This window comes from Tamandua tetradactyla, chromosome 7, assembly GCF_023851605.1.
Source record: "Tamandua tetradactyla isolate mTamTet1 chromosome 7, mTamTet1.pri, whole genome shotgun sequence".
NCBI classification, from domain to species: Eukaryota; Metazoa; Chordata; class Mammalia; order Pilosa; family Myrmecophagidae; genus Tamandua; species Tamandua tetradactyla.
The window spans coordinates 138,482,346-138,507,378 of NC_135333.1; the positions used below are offsets into that span (position 1 = coordinate 138,482,346).

General features: G+C 40.1%; 1 protein-coding gene across 3 annotated transcripts in view; it reads left to right on the forward strand.

Annotated features, from left to right (window-relative positions):
* The window catches only part of MYRFL (myelin regulatory factor like), a 127,785-nt gene that overhangs the window by 57,433 nt on the left and 45,319 nt on the right, over nt 1-25,033 (forward strand). For all 3 annotated transcript variants that reach the window (XM_077111414.1, XM_077111412.1, XM_077111413.1), the window contains exons 11-13: nt 6,116-6,316; nt 18,182-18,290; nt 19,080-19,189. In XM_077111414.1, the coding sequence (XP_076967529.1) occupies nt 6,116-6,316; nt 18,182-18,290; nt 19,080-19,189 (420 nt within the window). The remainder of the gene's footprint in view (nt 1-6,115; nt 6,317-18,181; nt 18,291-19,079; nt 19,190-25,033) is intronic.

Below are 25,033 nucleotides of genomic sequence, written 5' to 3' on the forward strand. Positions count from 1 at the left end.
AAGCTCAGTTCTTTGACTTTTCTCCTCTGTAGGTAGAATTTGTATTTTAATGGGCATGCTTAAAGTATACTATTTCTCATGATGAAGAAGAGAGTAATAGCAGATCCCATTATTTTAGTATTGCACAGTGGTTCTCAACCAGGAGTGATTATTTGGCAATGTCTGGAAATATTTTGGGTTGTCATAAGTGAGAGGAGCATGCTTTGGGCAAGCAGTGGATAAAAGCCAGGGAGGCTACTAAATACCCTTCAATGCATAGGATGGCCCCTGCAGCAAGGAATTAACCCTCCCAAAATGTCAGCAGTGCCAACATTGAGAACCCTGGTTTTACACTATATCCTAAGCCTGGAACATAGCTTCGTTTCATTCTCTATATCTAAGGGAATTGAGGTTCAAGAGACTAAGTAACTCTTATGATCCCACCAGTCATAAATGATGGAGCCTGAATCATAACCCAGTTCTCTCTGACCTCAAGGCCTACAGGCTGGGAAAGATGACAGGAAGGCATTTTCATGCTTCAACATGGTTGGTGACGTCAGGGCCATCTGGGACACTGCCCAGCACATGGTAATGGCTCAGCACATTTTGCTGAATAAACGATTGGTCATAGCTTTGGATGGGAGGCCTTGGCAGCCAGAGAAGCATAAAGCTGCTGGCAGCTGCAGTTGCAGCTGTGTGAGGTCAGGCTGGCCACCGTTGAGAATGCCAGGGGCATGAAGTAACAGGTAACCACATGTTCTGGCTGGCCCTAGGAGCGGATGTGCTGCTGTGGTCTTTGAACTGATACTGGGAGGACATGCCAACTCCAGTTGGGAAAATCATTTGTTATGTCCATGCCCAGGTACGTAACTGTTAACCCTAGGCCCGGAGGAGCAGTTCTGCCTATTAGCAGAGTGGAGTCTTCTCACTTTCCACTGCTTGCCTGGAGCTATTCCGAAACAAAGGGGCCTCAGTGTAATTCTTTCAGTCTATTAAAAATAATAGGCCACCTCTTAGTGGAAATCCTTAAGCTACATCTCAGCATTTTAATGGAGGTGAAGTAATGATGCAAATAAGGTAAAACATTTACATACTTAGAGGTCCCAGGGTAAGGGTAGGGCCATGTGCCTGAGGATATATGCCCCAGACTGCGTTTTTGTGGGGTGTGATATAACCCATGGCAAATGAGCCTCCTCTGAGGCAAAGGGAGATGGGACTTTCTCCTTTATTCTTAGCCAACCCCAAAGCTGCCCAGTGCATCCTGCAGCTCAGTGGCACTGATATAGCTTTGCTTTGCTAACAAATTTGATTTAAGGTCAAGTCTGAAACCCAGGTTGCTTTTTGATTTCTGGTAAGAAGGAATAACGACAGACAATGCCATTCTTTTCATGGTTAGCATAGATTAGATATCATGAAAGTACTGCCCTGAGCTGTGCAACTCAGGCCTGAACTAGGCAATTTGCTATTCACCTGCAAACTTTGAGTGAGTTACCTGGTAACAAGGTTGTTGCATTTCCTGCTGGTGACTCCTAGAAAGCTATGCTATGACTGTTGTACAGATGCACACAAAAATACTAGAGAGCTCTGTTCTCCAGCGTTGTTAGCTGGAACTCTCTGATACCCCTTCCTCATTAGCCAAAGCAGGATGATCATTTAGTGCATCAGAGTGACTTTGAGGACCTGAAAGATTCTGAAGTTCACATTCAGTATGAACACTAAGAAAATTAAATTATTCAGTATAGATTTTGGTGTCATGCTATTTAATAAATTCTTATTTTCTAAAAATTGATTGCATTCCAGATTTGGTAGCTTTCTGCTAGCCAGAATTTTTGGCTAAGGAGAATATCCTATTCTATGAGTGTTTGTGTAGAAAGATAAAGATCAACTTAACAACAACAGTGAGAGGAAGACGAAGTGTAATAACGCAACTCCCCACCTCCCCCTCCACCACGACTTGAATTATCTTATGGATATTATTTCATTCTAACCTCAAGGCACAGAAATGAAAGTGAAGGCAGACTTTTGAGTTTATACAATTGTTTAAAGTTGAAACCAACCAAGAGAAAAACTGAATTTAAGAAATGCCACTATTGTTTGAATTATCAAGGTTTGGAAATGTCCACAGAACATGTCTGGTAGCTCCTGAGATTCCAGAGGATGCTGCACAGGTATATACGTATACACAGGTATATAGGACAGACCAGCCTTTTTTTTTACAAAAGAACCAGATATGGCCTCTTAGGCCATGTCCTGCTTCTGCCAGTTTGAGATCCAGAATGAATGATGGGAAGAAAAAATTGACAGTTAAAGATGTTGCACCATCTGATCCACAATAAATGCAGTACAGCAAACTGCATTTAGGAAATCCCATTTCATTTTGTGGACTAGGAGCTCATTCCTCCAAGGAGCAAAGGTTGTTGTTGTTTATTTTTTGTTTGTTTTTTATTTGTTTGTAGCAGAGTTTATTAGATGAGTTGCAGGCCTTCCGGAAGGATTTCAGGAGGACAAGTTTGTCCGAATTAGCCTGGGAAATAGAATGGTGGGCAGGACTCGGGGATTGTTTATCTGAGCTGCCAATCCAAATAGCTTTAGAAGTGTATTATGGTCCTATGGTGTTAATTGACCAATTTAATGGAAATTAAAGTTTACTGAAAAGAACAGATTTATTTCCCAGGTCTTTGTTTTTGGGAGCAATCCCTACTGGAGTTCTTTCTGTTCCCCTGGTTAATTACAAGGCTTTACTTTAGCTCCACCTTCTTTCCTAAAACACATAATTAGACCTGGTTTGGAGTGCTATGTTACAAGTAGGAGGGATGATTACTTTTGTCTGCCCTTCAAAGGCACCCTTTTGACACCTAATAAATTATCCTAGTTTCTTTTCCAGAAAAGAATAGAAATAGGCATGTTTCCAAGAACTCCTCTTTAACTGCTCTGCTGCCCTGCCATGAGCTGGGAAAACACGCAGTGAAAGAGGATAGAAAAACTGCAGTGAAGAGCATGGCAAGAGGGTTAGAGCAGAGGTCTCCCGGGTACCATCCCCCTTTTTCCTGGCTCTTTCCTATTCCTGCCTGCAATTGCTTCCCTTCCCAGCCTCCCCCCCCCTACTGCCCCCACCTCTGTCACCTCTTCTGGAGTTCAGATGAATTTTTAATTACCCAAAGGAATCCATTTGCGGAGCAATGCCTGTATGCCTCTGTAGATGAATACACCTTCCCTCTGCTATGGAAGGGGTAGCTCAGGACCAGGAATATATAGCACAAAGAAGGGGTTCTCAAACATGCACAAGAATCCCCTGGAGAGTTTGTAAAAATACAGATTTTTTTGGCTCTGGCCCTACAGTTTTTTTTATTCAATACGTCTAGGATGCCCAAGAATATGCATTTCTAACCACTCCCAGGCAATGCTGATGGTGTTCATCTGTGGACCACACAGAAAAGACCCATTTTCTTTAGCCCTTTCAGAAAAGTGGGGAAAAAATGATTTTCTAAAAGCTGCCTCCTTCAGCGCAAGCTCACCTTATATGCTCTTAAGCTGCTGCTTTAGAAGTCCAATGTTAAAGCAAGGATATTCCCGCTTTCTATTCCAAGCTTAAACAGAGTAGGCCCAAAATTGCCACACATGCTGTTGCATATTCCAAGTACCTGCAGGGGGCGCCTTTTACCTCATATTCTTTGTGAATGGATTTCCCCCGGAATCCAGGAGTTTTGCTGAGGGAAGCAGATTAAGTGATTACAGGTTGAACAGTGTTTTCTGGACCAGGCAGTGTATTGAGGATGAATTTGAAATTATTATATTGCTTTATTTCCTTGCATGCATATAATACTTCTCAAAGTTCTTTTTGCAAAATGTTCACATATACATGATTTCACATCAACCCTGTGAGATGGGTAAAGACATTATTTTTATTCATTAGAGGGCAAAACTGGTACATAAAGGATGAGTGACAGCCCCAAGGTGACAGCCAATTTGTGTCAGAACTTGGTCTAGAATGTCCAGGCCTTCCTTAAATGCATGAGACTATAAGACAAATAAAATAAGTATTTTAGAAACTTTAATGAATTCATTCTGGTGCTTGATACCAGCCAACCACTATTGGGTCACTTGTGAATGCAATTTTTTAATTTCAGAAAGAGAGGAGTACATTACAGTTTGCTGTAACACATTAAGATTGTGGATTCCAGAAGAATGAAATAAATTCACAGATCTTAATAATCACACGTTCCATTACTGATGACAACCCCTCCATAAGAGGGACTATAGAGAGAACATTGTAGATAAGTGGGCCTTTCCAAAATGATTTGAACATTTTTAGGAATTTGGGTTTTCTTCTAAGGTTGTTGCAGTTGTTCCAAAAAATTAAATCTACTTATATCTGCTGTTCCAGTATCAAGTTACCAACATGATGATAATTACCCTGAAGCTCATTAAGAAAAAAAAAATCCATCACTGTCCTTTGTGTTTCCATAAAGTGGCTCATTATGGTCAGTGTAGAACAAAATTATCAATATTTCATATAGAATGCCTTTGAGTTTTGTTGATTGTTCACTATAAGAGAATTTGAGTCAAAGCCAATTTGCATTCACAGCCAACAGTGCCTCTAAGGTACCTTGCAGGAAAGCTCTTTTGTTCAAGTGAATCTGTACAAACTAATGTCCAAAGTTGTTACTTTATATTCTTTCATTGCTTTTGTCTATCAAGTGTCAGTGGCTGAGTATTCTAAGCAGTTTAGGATTCAGACAAGTGGGAGGGAATTAGGAAGTTGAAGACACGGAAAAGTTTGTTAGCGAACCAAACTAAAGGAATATACTCTGTGGTTTATTTTAACTGTTCTCTTTAAGTCAGTAACCCATGCATATGGTAAAACATTCAAACAATACCAAAAGAATATGTAGTGAGCAGTGAATCTCCCTCCCGCCTTAGTTTCTCCATCTCCCAGCCACCACCATCCTTGAGGAAATCGTTGTTATTGATTTCTTTGGACATTACTATGCATACTCAGGTGCTGAGCTTGCAAAAGCTCAGATACCACAAGAAAGGCAAAAAATAAAGTCGTTGTGCTGATATTTTAGATGATTAGGGTTTCTACTGTTTGTCTGAACTTTTGATAACCTACCTCAAACGTGCAAAAATCACATTCAGAAGAATATGCCATTATTTAAAGAACAAATTAATTGTGTTGTAAGAATTTTGAGGGATTTAGAGATCTCTACTTAAACATATTTGGAAATACTTTCAACTACTGCAGGGAAAGTGAGAAGAAAGGGCATACAGTTGAAAATTCTTTGGCAAAGAATTTTATTTATGCATTATCTTCAAAATTTTGTGTGGTCCAGTAGTTTCCCTTGGATTTTCCTGGAAGATTACATTCTTCCAGGGCTACTTCTAGGCAGCACCATGAAACAGGCAAAGTTAGAGTCATTATTTAATCATAGGTTAAGTATAATTCTAATTCCAGCACATATTGGCTTTAGGCAATTTATTTATCCTCTCTGAGTCTTGACATCTATAAAATGAGAATAACAGTATATATCTCATGGGATTGGGGTGTGGGTGGCTGCTATACAACAAATGTAGCAGTGATTATTCTTTCTTCAGTATCATCTGCGTTTAAGGAATAGTTGGGGTTTATTAAGTATATTTGTAATGTCATTTGCTTGATATTGCATATGAAATCATAAATACGAAAGTATTTTGAAACTGAAAGGGCTAGCTAAATGCAAAGTTGTTCTTATTTTTTCTGAGCTTTAAGAAACTTGTAATATTTTCTGATATGCTGTTCTGGTTTTATATTATTATTATTCCTGGAAATATATTCATTTTGAGTTTTATTCTTCTTCCTTATTCATCAGGTATAATTGACCACATTCTCAGTTCCAGATATATACGATAGAAATTGGACATTCCAAATAATGATGTACAGAGCTCCTGCTAGTAAAAGGCAGGGCAGTTTTGGAAGGGGGGGGACCTTGGCAAACCTTGGGCCACAGAGTTATTTCGTCATATCAGAATGTTCCAACTTGGGATTCTCATGCGAAAGACTTAGATAACAGTTTTTTCCTTTATTATGAAGAATAAAGTGATCACCTATTCCTGCTACTATACCTTTAATTGTAACATATTTATATCTTTCCTCCAGGCCTCTAACCCTGGGCAATTTGAAAATGACAGTGATGTCCTATGGCAGCGAGGACCAGTTCCAGAATCTGCTGTCTGTCATGGTCGAGTAGGAATAAACACAGATACACCGGATGAAGCCCTGGTGGTCTGTGGCAACGTGAAGGTGACAGGGACCATCCTGCATCCCTCTGACAGCCGGGCAAAGCAGAACATCCAGGAGGTGAGCACAGGGGCCGGCCCTGGGCACCTCTTCTGAGCCCCCAGTCAGGTGTCCTGGGCAGTCCTGGTCTCTGACAGGCCTTGTGCCTGTTGGCATACCACCAACACGGCGTTTAAAAATGATGACTGTGTGAGCTGCAGGGCATCTCTGCTGCAATGGTTAAGCAGTTCTTGCCTAGAGAGAACGCAGTTACCTGACAGAAGCAGCAGGCGACAGCAGTATTTCATGGCTTCACAAGCAGGAAGCCTCAGTTGTTTTCCACAGGCCGTTACCCTTCCTTCCATGCATTGTCAACTGCCAGGGCTTGCCTTTTCCTTTCCATCTCCCAAATTGGCCTCTCCCTCCTCATCCTTCCGAGCACTGTCTCAGTCCAGTTCCTGATCATATTTCTCCTGGTCCTCCACAGCCTCTTCCTCCCCGAGTCCCTGGTACCAGCCCTGCCCGCCATTGTTTTATCTACTCATCTCTCTCAGATGAGCAAATTAGGGAAACTGCTCCTCTTCAGCTCTTATTCCAATTCTAATCCCAGCGCCCCAGTTTGCCCCATATGGAGAGGCGGTGCTGCCAAGTGGAAGGTCCTGGCCTACAAACGAGGAGCAGACGCCTCCACTTTGGGCTCTCCCCAGCGGTGTAACCCTGGATAAAACACTTGACCTCACCCAAGCTCAGTTTCTTCATCTATAAAATGGAAATATTTCCTGCCTGCCTGATCCCACTGAGTCGTTTTTTTTCCCCCTAACTAGTTAAAATAGGTGCGGAATAGACTTGGAAATTTACACTTGCTATGTAGACCGAAGGGATTAGGGTTAAGAGTCTAATTCTTAGCCAGAGCACTTTTGGTTACAGCTCTTCTGCCACTTACTTCAATTTCTCCTTCACAGCTTCTACTACATCCCTATCTTCTCACTCATACTACTGTTGCCAGCATTTGTGAGGTTGTGGCAAAATTGTGTTTTTAAACCTCTGTTTCCTTTGCTTCTTTATTCTCTTTTGATGAAAAGAAGGCCTAATCTGTTAATCATTGGCCCTTCTTCTGGAACGCATTTCTTCCCCAGTGCAAATCTGTGCTGGTTTTTCTAAACTAGCCAAGGAATGTCCTCCTTTCCTGAGAGAATTTGAAAGAGTAAGTGAATTGTGGGCTTTTATACTTAAGAAGCTATGGTTCATGTTAGCAGAACTAGGACCTAACTAGCAGAGTGGGAATTTGGAGGGCTAAAATATCCTCACACACATTTCCAGCCCTGGATTTTGTGGCTGTGGCTTTTAGAGAGAGATAAACTGTATTTCACATCATTCCAACTCAAACTTATCTTTGCAATTGACTATGCAATTCTCTACCAGATCTTATCTAAATGCAAATGAAATATAACAACTGTGGGAAATCTACAACCCTCCTACTAACACAAGCCTTTATACAGAACTTCATTTACCAAATGTCTTTAAATGTTCCTTCCTGGTTTGAAGAAAATATATTATCTTAAAATAAAAAACTTCCCTAGATCTTCTCAAATCCCTTCTAGGAAGCCTTCTCCACATAGATGAAATGTCGTCCCAATCTAAGTTCTCAGTGTGAAATTCCTGTACCCCTTCCAGTTTACAGTTACAAAGACTGACATTTTATTCTTAACTGGCAATCATCAGCCTAGGAATTTTGGCCCAGAGATGCCATGAACCCCTGTTTTCTCATCTTTGAACAAGGAATTCTCATATACAGCTTATTCCTGTTAAGGGTTTTTTCTGAAGATAAGCTCATAGATGTGAAATATTTTTTTTACTGAACAAGGCTAAACAAATAGGTATCATTTGTATTATTATTATTTAATTGTACAAATGTAAATTACATTGATTCATTTATTAAGTGATTCTTATTAATATGTTCTTAATATGTCTATCCACATTTATGAAATATGTGTTCCTAGAAACCTTGTCAGCTTATTCAACATTTATTACAGAGACAAAAGAGGCTCTGGGGGAGATTGCAGTCCTTGCCCCTTCCAGTTTCGCATGGCTGTCAGAGCTCTTCGCGGCTGCCTCCATCCTCTACCTCCATCTTCACATGACCTTCTCCTTCTCGCTCCTAGTGTTGCTCGTCTGTGTACCCCACAAGGACACTTGTCATTGGATTTATGGCCTCTTAGATAATACAGGATGATCTCATCTCGAGATCTTTAATCACATCTGCAAAGACCCTTTTTCCAAACAAGGTCATACTCACCAGTTCCGGAGGGTAGGATGTGGACATATCTCGTTAGGGGCCTCTACAGTGAGTTTCATCTTCAATGCTCCTTGACTCAGTTTCTCTAACTTTTAGAAAGGGAGCCAGTCTTCCCAAACACTCTGGGAACTGACCCTTGGTTAATTCCATGCATAAGAGCAGAGGAAATTTCTCATTCTTTGACATATGGTAACTACTGCTGGCTTTGGAATGAGCTGTTGCAAAATATAGTGACCAAACATGTTCCTTAAAATAGTATTAGTGGGCAAAATGAATATAGGTTGCTGCCTTGCCTCAACTATATGTCTTCTTATATATCCAAGCCAATGTAAGTTGCTGTATGGAAATTAAGCACACAAGCACGCTGCATAGACAGTCCTGGTAGAGTTGCTCTTTGGTACTCTTCTGGACCCATATCTGAGAAAAGAAGAAGTTAAGCAGATAAAATTGAAGCCTGTTGAAAATGAGGCGCTGGGAAAGTGAGATTGGCTTAAGCAAGGAGCAGCTTAACTGCCCAGAGAGTGACATCATGTTTACTGATGCAACTACAAACCAGAGAAGGAAATGCACCTCTTACCATGAAAACTGAGCAAAATTAGGCTGGAAATGATATGCTGAAAGCCGAAGAGAGAGGGACTTGAGAGTTGAATGTGTCAGTCAAATTCTGTGGTAAAGGCTGAAAAATAGGAAGCAAGAAACTTAAAAATAAAAGCCAGAAAAGATACCAGTTAAGACGAAATGCTCAACAACTATTCTGTTTATCCTCTAACACACTAGTCACGTGCTGGTTAGAGATAAAAGTGGATGTGTGAAGAGCACAAGAAAGCCAAATATGCAAAGTCCCTCCCTAGGGCCACATGCGGAATGCAGAAGTTTCTCAGCTCTGGGTAAGCAGGTGTCACTCAAGCTGCGCCTGATGCCAGACAGATTGGCTGTGCTGTGGGCCATGACCAGATGACAGATGTGAGAGATCACCTTCCCTGAACAAAGTGGAGCCTCACAGGCTGGAATGTCTTGTCAACTGCTGCTATTCCTAAGATAAGGATAGAGAAACCTTGGGCATGAGGCAGCATGATGGTGGTGCTCATTTATATTCATGGCCAAAACTTTCCAAAACTTCTGTGAGCAAGACCAAAGCAGGCACCCAAATTCAGTTTTTAGCTTCTTATTTAAAACACATGGATGAACAAGGCACTGTGTTAAATGCTGGCCTCTGTGGTTCCTGGGGGAGGATCCAAAAAAGGCACAACCCTTGCCTCAGGGTTTTCTCTTGCAAGCATACACAGAGGGGACCTGAAATACAAGGAGTTTATATTTAGCTTGGGGAAATCTTCAGGCCAGTACTAGAAAAAAAATGAGAAGAGCATTTGTCTTAGAAGAACATTGTTCTATAAAATGTTTAGGACCCTAAATCAATCCTCAAAAAGTTTCTTTGGTCAATAATGTGTCTAAAATACAATTGTAATAGTACTGCAGAACCTAATTGCTATGTTGAGCAATATGTCTTTGGGAAAGTGCATTCAAGGATCCAATTTACACAAAGGTTCATTTTCCCTCTCTGCAGCCTAGATGGCCTGAATAAGGATGCTCTTCCTCTTTTTTTTTCATCTGCAGCAAAGGAACTGATACTGCCTCCCCTTTGGTCTCTGGTGGGGGCTCATGAAGGTTGGGCAGAGTCCAAGGGAATATGAGAGGTGAATATAGGACTGCCAAAGGTCCAGGAGCTGAGAAGCTGGGTAGGGCCTGGGAAGTGCAGGCCCAGTCTAAGCAGACTCCTGTCAACTCCTTCCTTCAAATTCTGCTGGCTTTAGGGATTGCCCTGTCACTTCACTGCCTTCATTCTTTCATTCCTATTTTCCTTCATTAAAGTATTTTGGGTGTCTATTCCAGATCAGACACTTTGCTAGGCACTGTGTGGGTCCTCATATGAACAAGACACAGGCCTTTCCCCCAAGAATGGAGCTTTTATTAAAATTTAAGCTCCAAATAAGGAACCTTATTTGGCTCACTCATCGAATCTTCAGTGCATTGACTAGTATCTGGCACATGGTAGATACTCAATAACATTTGTTGAATAAAAGAAGGAGTTCACAGTAATAGATATATGCACAGGGCAGTATGGGATTACAACTGAACCTTCATAGTGTAGCCTGCAAGGCACTCCCTGTTCTTAATCTTTACAGTATAGCAATGCCAAACTCTGCCTTGGTTGTGCAGGCATTATTCAAGTGATTTGCTATCTTGGGATTTAACTCATGCTATTCTCTCTGCCTAGGTTCCCTGTCTTAGACCTCCCCTTCCTATTCCCAACCTACTGCACATCTTTCCCTAGCTCCTATTTTAAAGTTAATTTATTTAACAAATATTAGTTGAGCACCTATTATATAAAAGGAATTATACTAAAGACTGCTGCTGTGATAGTGGAAAAAGTCCATGGTCTCAAATATGTCCTCATACTTAAGAACTGTGTATTCTGTAGGGGAAGACAGATAATAAAGAGGACACAACTTGTTATCCAGTGGTAATTGTGAATGGTTTTATGAAGGAAAGAGAAGGTACTCTAAGCCCAAAAAGCAGAGGGACCCTTCCAAGTCTTGAAGGTTGTTTTCGTTTCCTAGGTTGCTTAAAACAGGTACTGTGAAATTGATTTGGTTTAAGCAATGGAAATATCTTACAGTTTGAGGCCAAGAAAATGTCCAAATCAAGGTATCACCTATGATGTTTTCTTCCCAAAGACTGGCTGCTGGTAATCCTTGGCTCCTCTGCCACATGGCAGAGCACATGATGGCATTTGCTGGTCTCTTCCTTCTCTTTTGGGTTTCATTGATTTCAGCTGTTGCTTCCATGGCCTTTTCTCTCTCTATATATACATTCATTCCATTTATAAAGAACTTCAGTAATAGGATTAAGTCCCATCCTGAGAGATGAGTCACACCTTAATTGAAGTTGCCTCATCAAAAGATCCTATTTACGACTTCTGGGTGAAGATGGAGGCTTAACAATGTGCACGTTTTAGTTCGTCCTCCAGAACAACTACTAAATAACCAGAAACAGTACAGAACAGCTCCTGGGGCAACGTCAGTGACCAGACAGACACACAGTGTACCCCAGTCTGGACCAGCTGGACCAGCTGCGAGCACCCCCCAGAACCATGAGTTCCCAAAGCTGCGGCAGCCAGCGCCCCTCCCCCACAGGCCGCTTCCCAGAGGGGAAAGGAAAGGACTTTGCCAGCAGCAGGGACTGGGCACAATCAAACGCCAATTGTGGAACTAATTAACAAATTCTGACTACTAAAAATAGGCCCCCAGCTTAGGTGAACCTGATCAAAGCGGAGGTTGCTCATTTTGGTCCCAGTGCCAAGGGGGCAGGACTGACAGAAAAAGGGGGAAAAAAAAAAAAAGAAGGAAACAGAGCTTTTTGTGGCTGTGTATCTACAAAGGCTTGACTGCCTCTGGATACAGTGGCAGGACTTCTCAGGCTGCAACTGCCCCAGGCATAGGCAGAAGTGAGCTCTTTGGGGGGTTTGTCTGGAGCCTGTGCCTTCCTCAGGGGCAGGGTGAAACCCAACTCATGTGGAATCCCTCCATCAAGGAATTCAGACACCAGGGCTTGGTAATTTGAAGCCATTAAAACCAGCCTACAACCTCTCCTCTGTCTCCACCATGCCCCCAGCAGGGAGAGTCTGCCTAATTTAAAGGTACCGCATCATCTTATGCTGGTGGGACCTGCAGTCAGACAAGCGCCACACACAGGGCAGGATAAGAAAAACAGAGTCCAGAAACTTCACAGGAAAGTCTTTCAACCTGCTCGGTCTCATCCTCAGGGAAAACCAACACAGGTGACTCTTTCCTCCTGATAGGAGGCCAGTTTGGTCTTGGAAAATCTGGCTGGGGTCTATAATATCTAAGTAGACCCTCCTAAGTGTGTGTGTGTGTGTGGGGGGAAGGCACCACACAAGCAGGGCAAGAAACAAGAAAAGAAGAACTGAAAAATTCTCCTCTGTTAAACAAAACTTAAGCTAAAGGTCCAGATAAAGCTGAATGAAATGTCAAAGAACAGATAAACAAAAAATTCATCCAGCAAGAAAACCCTAGATAAAAGAAGTGAAAGCAATCTCCAGAATGAACTAATTAAGGTAATTAAATACCTAGACGCCAGCAAAAAATAACAAATCACACTAGGAAAATTGAAGATATGGCCCAGTCAAAGGAACAAACCAACAATTCAAATGACATACAGGAGCTGAAACAATTAATTCAGAATGTACGAACAGACATGGAAAACCTCATCAAAAACCAAATCAATGAATGAGGGAGGATATAAAGAAGGCAAGGAGAGAACAAAAAGAAGAAACTGAAAGTCTGAAAAAACAAATCACAGAACTTATGGGAATGAAAGACACAGTAGAAGAGATGAAAAAAACAATGGAAACCTACAATGATAGATTTCGAGAGACAGAACATAGGATTTCAAAACTGAAGGATGGAACATCTGAAATCCGACAAGAAACAGAAACAATAGGGGAAAAAATGGAAAAATATGAGCAGGGACTCAGGGAATTGAAAGACAATATGAAGCACAGGAATATACGTGTTGTGGGTGTCCCAGAAGGAGAAGAGAAGGGAAAAGGAGGAGAAAAACTAATGGAGGAAATTATCCCTGAAAATTTCCCAACTCTTATGAAAGACTTAAAATTACAGATCCAAGAAGTGCAGCGTACCCCAAAGAGAATAGATCCAAATAGACATACTCCAAGATATTTAATAATCAGAATGTCAGAGGTCAAAGAGAAAGAGAGGATCTTGAAAGCAGCAAGAGAAAAGCAATCCATCACATACAAGGGAAGCCCAATAAGACTATGTGCAGATCTCTCAGCAGAAACCATGGAGGCGAGAAGACAGTGGGATAATATATTTAAATTATTAAAAGAGAAAAACTGCCAACCAAGAATTCTATATCCAGCAAAACTGTCCTTCAAAAATGAGGGAGAAATTAAACCATTTTCAGACAAAAAAATCACTGAGAGAATTTGTGACCAAGAAACCAGCTCTGTAAGAAATACTAAAGGGAACACTAGAGACAGATACGAAGACAGAAGAGAGAGGTGTGGAGAAGAGTGTAGAAAGGAAGACTATGAGTAAAGGTAAAAAGAAGGAAAATTAGATATGACCTATGAAATCCAGAAGGCAAAATAGTAGAAGAAAGTACTACCCATGCAGTAATAACACTGAATGTTAATAGATTAAACTCTCCAATCAAAAGACATAGTCTGGCAGAATGGATTAAAAAAACAGGACCCATCTATATGCACTCAAAGGACACGAGGCCAAGGACACAAATGGACATTTACACACCAATGTTTATAGCAGCATTATTAACAATTACCAAGAGATGGAAACAGCCAAAATGTCCATCAACAGACAGTTGACTAAACAAACTGTGGCATTTACATAAGATGGAATATTATGCAGCTGTAAGACAGAATAAAGTTATGAAGTATGTAACAACATGAATGGACCTTAAGGACATTATGCTGAGTGTGATTAGCCAGAAACAAAAGGACAAATACTGTATGGTCTCACTGATATGAACTGACATTAGTGAATAAACTTGGAATATTTCCTTGGTAACAGAGACCATCAGAAGATAGAAATAGGGTGAGATATTGGGTAATTGGAACTGAAGGGATACAGATTGTGCAACAGGACTGAATATAAAAACTCAGAAATGGACAGCACAATACTACCTAACTGTAATGTAATTATGTTAAAACACTGAGTGAAGCTGCATGTGAGAATGATAGAGGGAGGAGGGCCGGGGACATAAATGAAATCAGAAAGAAAGATAGATGGTAAAGATCGAGATGGTATAATCTAGGAATGCCTAGAGTGTATAATAATAGTGAAATGTACAATGCACAAATTTTAAAAATGTTTTTGCATGAGGAAGAACAAAGGAATGTCATTATTGCAGGGTGCTGAAAATAGATGATAATTAATACTTTAAAATGTCACCTTATGTGTGACACTAAAGCAAAAAATGTTTATTTGTTACAAAATTTATATTTTGACTAGAGCATTTCCTAATATAACTCATGTAGATAGTTTGATTGAATGTCATAAGTACTTGGAATCTCAGGTAGGACATGAGATTTTGTTGGTTTGTCCAGAGTGATGCACCGATGAATCCCAGAATGATTTGATCTGTGACTGGAAAAGTATTTGCAAGCCCCCTTTGGGGAATGGTGAGAGTGGGGAGAAATTCAACTTCCCCAAGTTGAATTCTTGATATTCTCACAAGCAGTGTGGACAACCAAAGCTATAGGCTGAGCCCCCAGTCTTGGGGTTTGTTCATATGAAACTTAACCCCACAAAGGATAGGTCAAGTCTACTTAAAATTTAGGCCTAAGAGTCACCCCCAAGAGAGCCTCTTTTGTTGCTCAGATGTGGCCTCTCTCTCCAGCCAACATGACGAGCAGTCTCACCACCCTCCCCCTCTGCATGGGACATGACTCCCAGGGATGTGGACCTTCCTGGCAACGTGGGACAGAGATCCTGGAATGAGCTGAGACTCGGCATCAAGGGACTGAGAAAAACCCTAGAATGAGCTGAGAATTAACATCAAGGGATTGAGAGAACCTTCTCGACCAAAGGGGGAAGAGTGAAATGAGACTAAGTGTCAATGACTGAGAGATTCCAAACAGAGTTGAGAGGTTATCCTGGAGGTTATTCTTATGCATTAAGTAGATATCACCTTGTTGTTCAAGATGTAGTGGAGAGGCTGGAGGGAACTGCCTGAAAATGTAGAGCTGTGTTCCAGTAGCTATGTTTCTTGAGGATGATTGAACAATGATATAGCTTTCACAATGAGACTCTGTGAATGTGAAAACCTTGTGTCTGATGCTCCTTTTAGCTACTATATCAACAGAAGAGTAGAACGTATGGAATAAAAATAAATAGTAGGGGAAACAAATGTTAAAATAAATTTAGTTTGAAATGCTAGTGGTAAATGAAAGTGAGGGGTAAGGGGTATGGTATGTATAATCTTTTTTTTTCTCTGTTATCGTTTTATTTCTTTTTCTGTTATCTTTTTATTTTTTTCTTAATTGATGCAAATGTTCTAAGAAATGATGAATATGCAACTATGTGATGGTATTAAGAATTACTGATTGTATATGTAGAGTGGAATGATATCTTAATGTTTTGTTTGTTAATTTTTTTAATTAATAAAAAAAGTTAGAAATAATGAAAATAAAAAAATAAAAATAAAAGATCCTATTTACAATGGGCTTAACCCACAGGAATGGATTAGATTTAAGAACGTGTTTTTCTGGGGTACATACAGCTCCAAACCACCACACAGGTCAAAGAATATGTCTCTGAGAAAGGGGTGTTTAAATTGTGGAGGATAAGTTAGGGAGTGGGATGGTAGGCAAGGAAAAAGCCATAAGTTAGAATCCTGATTTGGAAGGTGCAGAAATTGTATAGGAATTTAAATAAACCAAGGTATAGTTGGGGTTTCACCATCTCTAGGAAGCCTTCCTTTATGCTCCCCTAAGAATATTTTAGGTGCTATTGGGGATTGAATCATCTCCCCCCACAAAGGCAGGCTCAGGTCCCAACTCTTGGTCCTGTGGGTATGAACTCATTGTGAATAGGAGCTTTGAAGATGCTATTAGGTAAGGGGTGCCCGATCTGAATGAAGCTGGGCCTTAATCCAATAAGGCTGAAATCCTTATAAGCAAAACAAAGGAAATTGGACATGGAAGCAGAAGCCATGGGGAACAGCCAAAAGCTGGAAGTCAACAGAATCTAGAAGAGAAAGAAAATGATGCTGCCATGTGTATTGTCATGTGATGAAGAAACCAAGGAACCTCAATGGTTGGCAGCGAGCCAGAAGATACTGCCCTCAGGAGGAAGCAAGCTTCTACCTTCTGAAAATGTGTGCTAATATATTCCTGTTGTTAAGCCAACCCATTGTATTTGTTTTAGCAACTAGGAAACTAAAGTAGGTACCTTCTTTGAGCTATCATAATTCTCTATTCATAATTCCATCATTGCCTTGTATTTCTCCCAATGTAATGATATGCAATGTGCTTGCCTTGTGTCTATACCACCAATGTTTAGAGTTATCAGTTTTGAATCCCCAGCACCTAGTATAATATAAGAAATGTTGAAGGTGAGTGGTAAATGTTAGTGGAACAAATGAACTGAGCCAAGCTTTTTATCACCTTTAATAGCAGTGAGCTCAAAATTGTATTCCCCCCAAAGCACATAAAGTAAAGCTATTCCATTTAACTTTGAAAGACTATGTCTTTCAAAACCAGCCAAAGTAAGACTGAGTGCCTTGAAAGATGGTGGGAAAGCTTCACCACCTGCCTCACCCAGAGTGGGTCAAGGTAGGAGTTGTGGGTTGTGACACAGATTTTCTAAAAAAAAAAAAATAATAATAAAACTAAACATTTTCGTTTCCTTAGATACATGGATGAATGCCCAGGCAGTATAATTTTGTAAGAGTTTTTAACTTCAAATCTATTTGCCTGGTATTGGGATAGCCACCTCAGCTCTCTTTTAGATAGTATTTACATGGAATATTTTTTTTCCCATCCTTCCACTTTCAACTATTTGTGTTTATGAATTTATGATGAGTCTTTGGTAATAGCATATAGCTGGGTCATGCTTTTAAAAAAAAATCCAGGGCAGGCCATGGTGGCTCAGCAGGCAAGAATGCTTACCTGCCATGCCAGAGGACCCGGGTTCGCTCCCCGGTGCCTGCCCATGTAACAAACAAACAAACAAACAAACAAAATCCATTCTGCAATCTCCTAGGCAGTATATATATATATATTCTAGGTAGTATATTTTTAATTGCCAAGAGACCACTTGTTTCATAATCCGTTTATGTTCCAAAAGAAAACTGGGGAGCCCCATATAAGGCTGCCAACTTTTTACTTATTAAATATGGGCATTAAAAAAAATGATCCTCTGCAATTATCATTAGAAAAACAAAAACAAGCACAAATTAATGGGGAATTTTTTTAATCAAATGCATTTGTCTTTAGGAAAAATTCATTACATTGTCATTATTCTTATCATTTTGCTGGGAAAAAAATTTATTGGGAATGCCATTAACACCCTAAGTGCACTGACCAGGGTGGTGGGAGAAAGCTTCCCGGAGTAGGAGAAAGGCCTACATCCCAAACTTGGATAAATTTTCACCAGCACAATGTCCATAAGCAGCTCCATGATATATGTTACATGAGATCTCAGAGGTTGTTACCTGAACTAAGTCTATATTGTCAATTTTGAAATAGAAGTTTTGCCTGTGAACATGTGTGCTCATTTGTCAGAAGGAGGATTCAGCTTTCAGAGGAGAGATATAAGGCAAGAGCAGTGAGTAATGGCGCTTTGGACCTGTCATCTGCAAATGAAAACTCTGGCTCAGTTTATTATTCAGTGTTTGGAAGTCACTGATGTGACCTGAAACTTTGGCTCCTCTGAAGATAAAATGGATTTCTTTTAAAATACCTTCTGCAAAAGAAAAGGACAGTCCCACTGATAATGTTCTTAATTATCTCTCTGGGTTACACTGGTCATTGATTTGAGTAACAAATACCTAAGTGCATGAAATCTGTTCTTTAATTAAATTAGGTTGACACAAATGAACAACTGAGAAGGATAGCCCAAATGAGGATTGTTGAATATGACTACAAACCTGAATTTGCATCTGCGATGGGAATAAACACTGCCCATCAAACAGGTACACAGACAAATTTCCTTTTCAATTTTGTATTGTCAACTATTACAATTTCTAATTCCCTCTTTAACTTGAGACAGTGTGCTATGAAAGTTGACAACTGGTGCTCTGACTTGTCCTTTGTGAAATCCATAATCACTAGAATAGGAAAAGTTAAAGAATCTCTTTATTCCACACCCCACCCTTACTCTCATGTCCCAAAGTTCTTGTGCAATATTTTGAATATATGGTATCTTTTCACTCGTGTCCTCTTGCTCACAGAAGGAGCATTCAGGGCAGATGGAAGCTAGGATTGTGTGAAAAGCAGCATTCCTTGGGAGGAGAGAGTGGGTGGCTGGGCAGAAGGCCTCAGGTTGGCAAGGGGGAAGCAAGGTGGATTCCAGTTCAGGAATCCTAAAGAAGGAAGGAACATTTAGAGGTCTCCTACAGGAAAGGAAATGAAACCCGGCTAGTGCCCCACCCTGACTTCTTATGTATAGAGATTTTTCTTGTAATTTTTTTGTATAGAGATTTTTAAGTGTTTACTCACCCTTGAAACATTTGGCTCAGGGTGTCAAAGAGAAGCAAAGAAAGAGGAACACCCACTTTTAATCCTATATAGATTCTTGGCTCGGAATTTCTTCTTTGCCTCAAATGCATCGCAGATCAAAGTAAAAACTGAGAAGGAATAGCATCTATTTCCATTTATTTCCAAATGTCTTGTGTGGCTGTTGGTATTCCATTCCGACATAGGCCTGATATTCTCCAGAAATGTCTTTCCTGTCTAAACCTGTTGGAGTATTTTCTATGTAGGAATAATTGCCCAGGAAGTGCAAGAAATCCTGCCCAGAGCTGTGAGAGAGGTGGGTGAGGTTACCTGTGAAAACGGAGAGAAGCTGGAGAACTTCCTCATGGTGGATAAGGTAATTAATGAATAAATATCTGCTCCTATAGCTGTAACTCTATGGATAAACCCTCTTCTGTGGAATCACAATAAGCAGAAACATCTAACCAGGAAAGAGGATAATAAAATGAATTTTTCAACGTGTTGTGGAATAAGTTGGTATCAAGTATCCCACACTGGTCACAGGTACCAAAAAGAAGCCCCGTAAGGGAGTAAGAAAAAGGAATATGCAATAATTTAAAAATGGAATTCTGTGGGTCCTCATTGCTGGACTGTAAGTGTTCCTGGGAGAGCCCACTTAGCATGAATGCACCTAAAATAAGGTTTGTGTTCATGATAAATAGTGACAAAAAGTTTTGATTAGAATTTACCTTTAAAAATTGAAACTTAGGGTGGGCCACGGTGGCTCAGCAGGCAGAATTCTCAACTACCATGCCGGAGACGTGGGTTCAATTCCTGGTGCCTGCCCAGGCAAAAAAAAAAAAAAAAATTGAAACCTAGGAAAATATATTTTATATAACATGATTTACATGCTGCTTCTTAGAATGAGTAAAGATCGAATGAAGTGTAGGTTTGCTTTTTTCAGCATGATTTTTTGACAGAAATGTAAATTTGACTTTCACTGCAGAATCATAAAGTGGGTCAATTTTATAAAGATATTCATGGGCCTTTCATTTTTTTCCCAAGAGCCTATCTTAATTATTTGCTATTCAAATCATTTTCTTTTGAAGCATCATCATCTTTGTAGATTTTCTCTCCTTCCCTCCTTAAGAGGACTGACTCTGTCACTACACTTGGTACTTTGGATGTGATTTGAGTAGTTTCCTGATATCCTTTCTATCAATTATGCGGAATCCTTTGCAAGGTTCACTCTGCTGCCAATTTGCATCACATTGCCTTATCATATCTGAACTTTGGAAGAGAGACTGGCTGACATAGGTGTATTTGTGTGTATCTCAGTGAGACTGGTGACATAGGCAGTGGGGAGAGATGTTTGAGGGAAGAATAATTTATAATTTGTTGGTTCAAGAGGGCAGTGCTTCTCCAATTTAAAAATGTATAGGAATCACTGGGAATTTTGTTAAAATGGAGCTTCTGCTGTGGTACAAGTTGGGTGAGACCTGAGATTGTGCTTTTTTAATAAACTTTTAGGGGATGCCAATATTGCCAGACCTGCTGGTCAGCAACCATGCTTGGAGTAGCAAAGCCGAGGGTGCATTTTCCTATCAGGCCCCTCCATAGTCTTCCCACTACAAGGCCGTGGATGACAGATACTTAGTTGATGGGGTCTGGAAGTCCTGCTCAGCTTTGAACTGGAAGAGCCTAGTGGCAGAGTTGGGTTACTTACTCCTCCTTTCCAGGAACACATCTTTGACAGAAGAAACTTTTTTAGACCTGGGCTATCACTTCACTTAATGGGTGTAACTTGAGAAATTTTTTTAATAATAAATAAGCTTTCTAAAAATTTACTTAAAAACTAAAATACGGCATTGTCTTAGTTGTCAGGCTACTATCACAAGTACCACACAATGGGTTGGCTTAAACAACAGGAATTTATTGGCTTATGGTTTTGAGGGTAGAAGTCCAAAATCTAGATACTGCAAGGTTTTCTTTCCCATAGATTGCAGCGTTCTAGCACTGGCTTCTGCCAATCCTTGGGTTCCTTGGCTTTCCTGTCACCTGGTGATATCCTCTCCTTTCTCATTTGGTCTCATCTTGACTTCCAGCTTCTGGTTCCTCTTTGTGGCCTTCTCTCTGTCTGAACTTCTGCTTATAAAGAGCTCCTCTGATCTGGATTAAGGCCCACTCTGCTTCAGTTAGCCACACCTTAACTAAAAGTAACATCCTCAAAAGGTCCTATTTACAATGGGTTCACACCCACAGGAATGCAGTTTAATATACAGAACATGTCTAAATCAGTTACCTAATTCAATCTGCCTCAGGTATATTGAAAGTTATTACTCACATTTTCATAAGCTTTCTGGGGTGAGTGAGAAAGGAGTGTAGTCTCAGAGGACAGCCTGGGGAGTGGGTCACCAGGCTGCCATGGTGAAACTTTTGGGGTCACCCATTGTTAGGGAAATTTAATTAAAAATGAAATCTGCTACCGAACCAGAAATACTCTCCACAAAGTCAGAAAAGAAAGAAAAAAGGAATTTAAGCAAAATGTGATACATTAAAGGTAATCCATTAAAGAGATTATAAAAACAGAAGGAGAGCTCATGCTTTTTATGCTGCTAAATGAATGCAACCGCCATTATGTACATGTTCTCAAGATATTTCTGGTATCTTTAGGAACAGAGATAGGTTTGCAATTTGAGCCAAGCACTCCCTGAAGGTATGCTGTCTCCTCCTAGGAAAGTGGGAGATAAGGGCCTTATCTTCCTTGATGATTAGATTTTAAAAGTGGCTCTGATCTTTGAGGAAATATTTTTGCATGAGGCTTATTAAACCTTTAAGAAAGATTTACGAACATTTCAAAGGGACAGAGACAGAATTTACAACTACAAGTTTGCTAAAGTAAATGCTGAAAAAAAGGGAGGGGAGCACAAAATATATTCCTTTATTTTCAACAGAGAGAATTAGATTTCTTGTTTTAATCTGTATTTGTCTAAACACTGCCTGGTAGTGCCTGTATCACTTCTGGCTGTGGCCCTCCCCTAGAACACTCAGAAAAAAGGTTTTCTGTATAAGTAACATCTGCTCAGGGCCTTGTGGCTGTCACTATTCAGTGTAATAAGTGGCTCTCCTCCTAACCCCCAATATCTTCCCATTCCCTGGTTGAGTTGAAATGGGACAGTTAGGATTATTACCAACAGAACTCCTGCCCCCCTTCTCCCAGGAGAGGCTGCAAGTAGGAGGTGTAATTCCTGTTGCAGGCAGCAGGTTTATGTGTCACTCGAGGAAAAAACCATGCCAAGGCAACCAACCCTCAGTTTATAAATAAGTAAAACCAACAGAATCCAAAATGGAAAAGTTAGAATTCTCTTAGTAACAGGACCTTGTAGTGATGCAATCTGTAGAGGTGGCAGTAAGGTCACACTCATTTACAGAATTGGTAACATTAAGAGCAGGTGGGCATCTCTCCACTCTGATCACATGGAAAAATTCTGGCTTTCTCCTTTAGCTTACTCCTCCTAGATAGACATCAGTTGCTGGGTCAATTCTCGACATTGTGGGATTATCCCCTCTCTCCATCATAAGTGCTTCGAAGGGCATCTCCTTTATTCTTTCCCATTAAGAATTCAGGAAATGTGGCTGTAATAGTTGTAAAGCAAGCAAGATACTGAGAGAGCCTCTTGCTTTTTTACCTCCCACCCACTCTCATGGGCAATTGGTAAGTTTGATTACCATGTCCAGGTACTGTGTTTAAAGGAACTTCTTTAGGACTTCCTGGGTTTTGTTAGGATGGAAATTTTGAGTCTTCTTTCCCCTTATCTTTACCATACAACATTTCCTATTCACTTCAGCAAAACTGCCTTTTATTTCAAAACACTTTCATGTCTTTTACTCCACTCTCCTTAAATGCTGCTTTAAAATATTTCTACATATGTCTGACAAAGGTTTAATATCCAGAATATTAAAGAGCTGCTATAACACAACTAAAAAAATGGGCAGAGGCCTTGAATAGGCATTTCTCCAAAGAGGATATACAGATGGCCAATAACCACATGAAAAGATGCTCAATATCGTTAGTCATTAAGGAAATGCAATTAAAAATCACAGTGATTTACTGCTTCCCATTGACATGGATGAGTTTGTAAAGGCAGAATAATCTCTATTCAGTACTGTATGTTTGAATCTGTAATTAGATCATCTCCCTGGAGATGTAACCCAATCAAGAGTGGTTGTTGAACTGGATTAGGAGAGCTGTGTCTCCACCCATTTGGGTGGATCTTGATTGGTTTACTGGAGTCCTATAAAAGAGGACACATTTTGAAGAATGAGAGATTCAGAGAGAGCAGAGAAGAATGACATAACCACAAGAAGCAGAGAGCCCACAAGCCAGTGACCTTTGGAGATGAAGAAGGAAAATGCCTCCCTGGGAGCTTCATGAAACTAGAAGCCAGGAGAGAAAGCTAGCAGATGACACCATGTTCACTATGTGCTCTTCCAACTGAGAGAGAAACCCTGAACTTCATCGGCCTTGAACCAAGGTATCTTTCCCTGGATGCCTTTGATAGAACATATCTATAGACTTGCTTTAATTGAGACATTTTCTTGGCCTTAGAACTGTAAACTAGCAACTTATTAATTTCTCCTTTTTAAAAGCCATTCCATTTCTGATATATTGCATTCCAGCAGCTAGCAAACTAGAACAGTTGACAAGCATTTTGAGAAATTAGAACACTTATAAATTGTTGGAACAGCTGCTTTGGTAAATGGTTTGGTAGTTCCTCAAAATGTTAAACATAGAATTATCATATGACCCAGAAATTCCACTCCCAATAAATGCTCCCAAGAATTGAAAGCAGGGATTCAGCACTTGCGCCTAAATGTTCATTAAGGCATTATTCAAAATAGCCAAAAGGTGGAAACAACCCAAATGTCCATTAACAGATGAACAGATAAACAAATGTATATACATACAATGGAACACTATTTAACCATAAAAGGAATGAAATTCTAATACATGCTACCACATGTTTGAACCTTGAAAACATGTTTAGTGAAATAAACCAGACAGAAAACAACAAATATTTTATGATTCCAATTATATAGAGTATCGAGAATGGTGAATTCATAGAAAGTAGATGTGTTGGTTGGAAACAATTATGTACCCCAGAAGAGCCATGTTCTTCTAATCCAATCTTGTGGAGCCAGATCTATTGTTGGGTGGGACTTTTGGATTAGGTTGTTTCCATGGAGATGTGACCCACCCAATTGTGGGTGGGGTCTTTGGATTAGATTATTTCCATGGAATGTTACCCCACCCAGTCAAGGTGGGTCTTAATTAGGTTTACTGATCACCCTTTCTTGAGTGAAGAGATCCTCTAGTTGATTCTGTATACTGAATTAAGTCCTTTAAAGAGCTCTTGGAGAGAGGGAGAAAAGTCAGAGCCAACACAGAGAGCAGAGATATGAAACCAGGCGTAGACATGTGGAAATGCTGGTAGACAGAAGCTCAGAGAGGAGGCCACTGGAACCAGGAGCTGAAAGCAATGAAACCCAGGAGCAAAGGGTCAGTAGATGCCACCATGTGCCTTCCCAGGTAACAGAGAAAATCTGGATGTGATCAGCCTTTCTTGAGTGAAGAGATCCTCTAGTTGATGCCTTAATTTGGATATTTTCATGGTCTTAGAATTATAACTCATAATTAATAAATCCTCTTTATAAAAGCCAATCCATTTCTGGTGTATTGCATTCCAGGAGCATTAGCAAACCAAAACAGTAGATTAGAGGTTACCAAGGGCTAGGAGGAGGGGTAATGAAGAGTTACTGTTTAATGAGTACAAAGTTTCTGTTTGGGGTGATTAAGAGGTTTTGAAATAGTGGTGATGATAGTACAAAACTGTGAATGGAATTAATGCCACTAAATTGTACATTTAAAAATGGTTAAAATGGCAAATTTTATGTATATAACATATTTATAAAATATATATATATTTTTTACCACAATAAAAATGTTAAAAAAGAAGCACAGAGTCTAGTAGAAAAGGTAAAATCTTCATACAAAAAAAAAAGTCTAGCTCTTATCTAGAAATATACTGCAGATTCAGAACAGCAGCAAGGGGTCTTAGGAAGAACATTCAGCAGCAAAGAAGAAGAAGATTGGCATTGCTCTGCCACTACCTAGCTAAGAGATTTAATGTGATCACCTAATTTCTCTTGGCTTCAATTTCTTCATCTATCAAACTGGGTG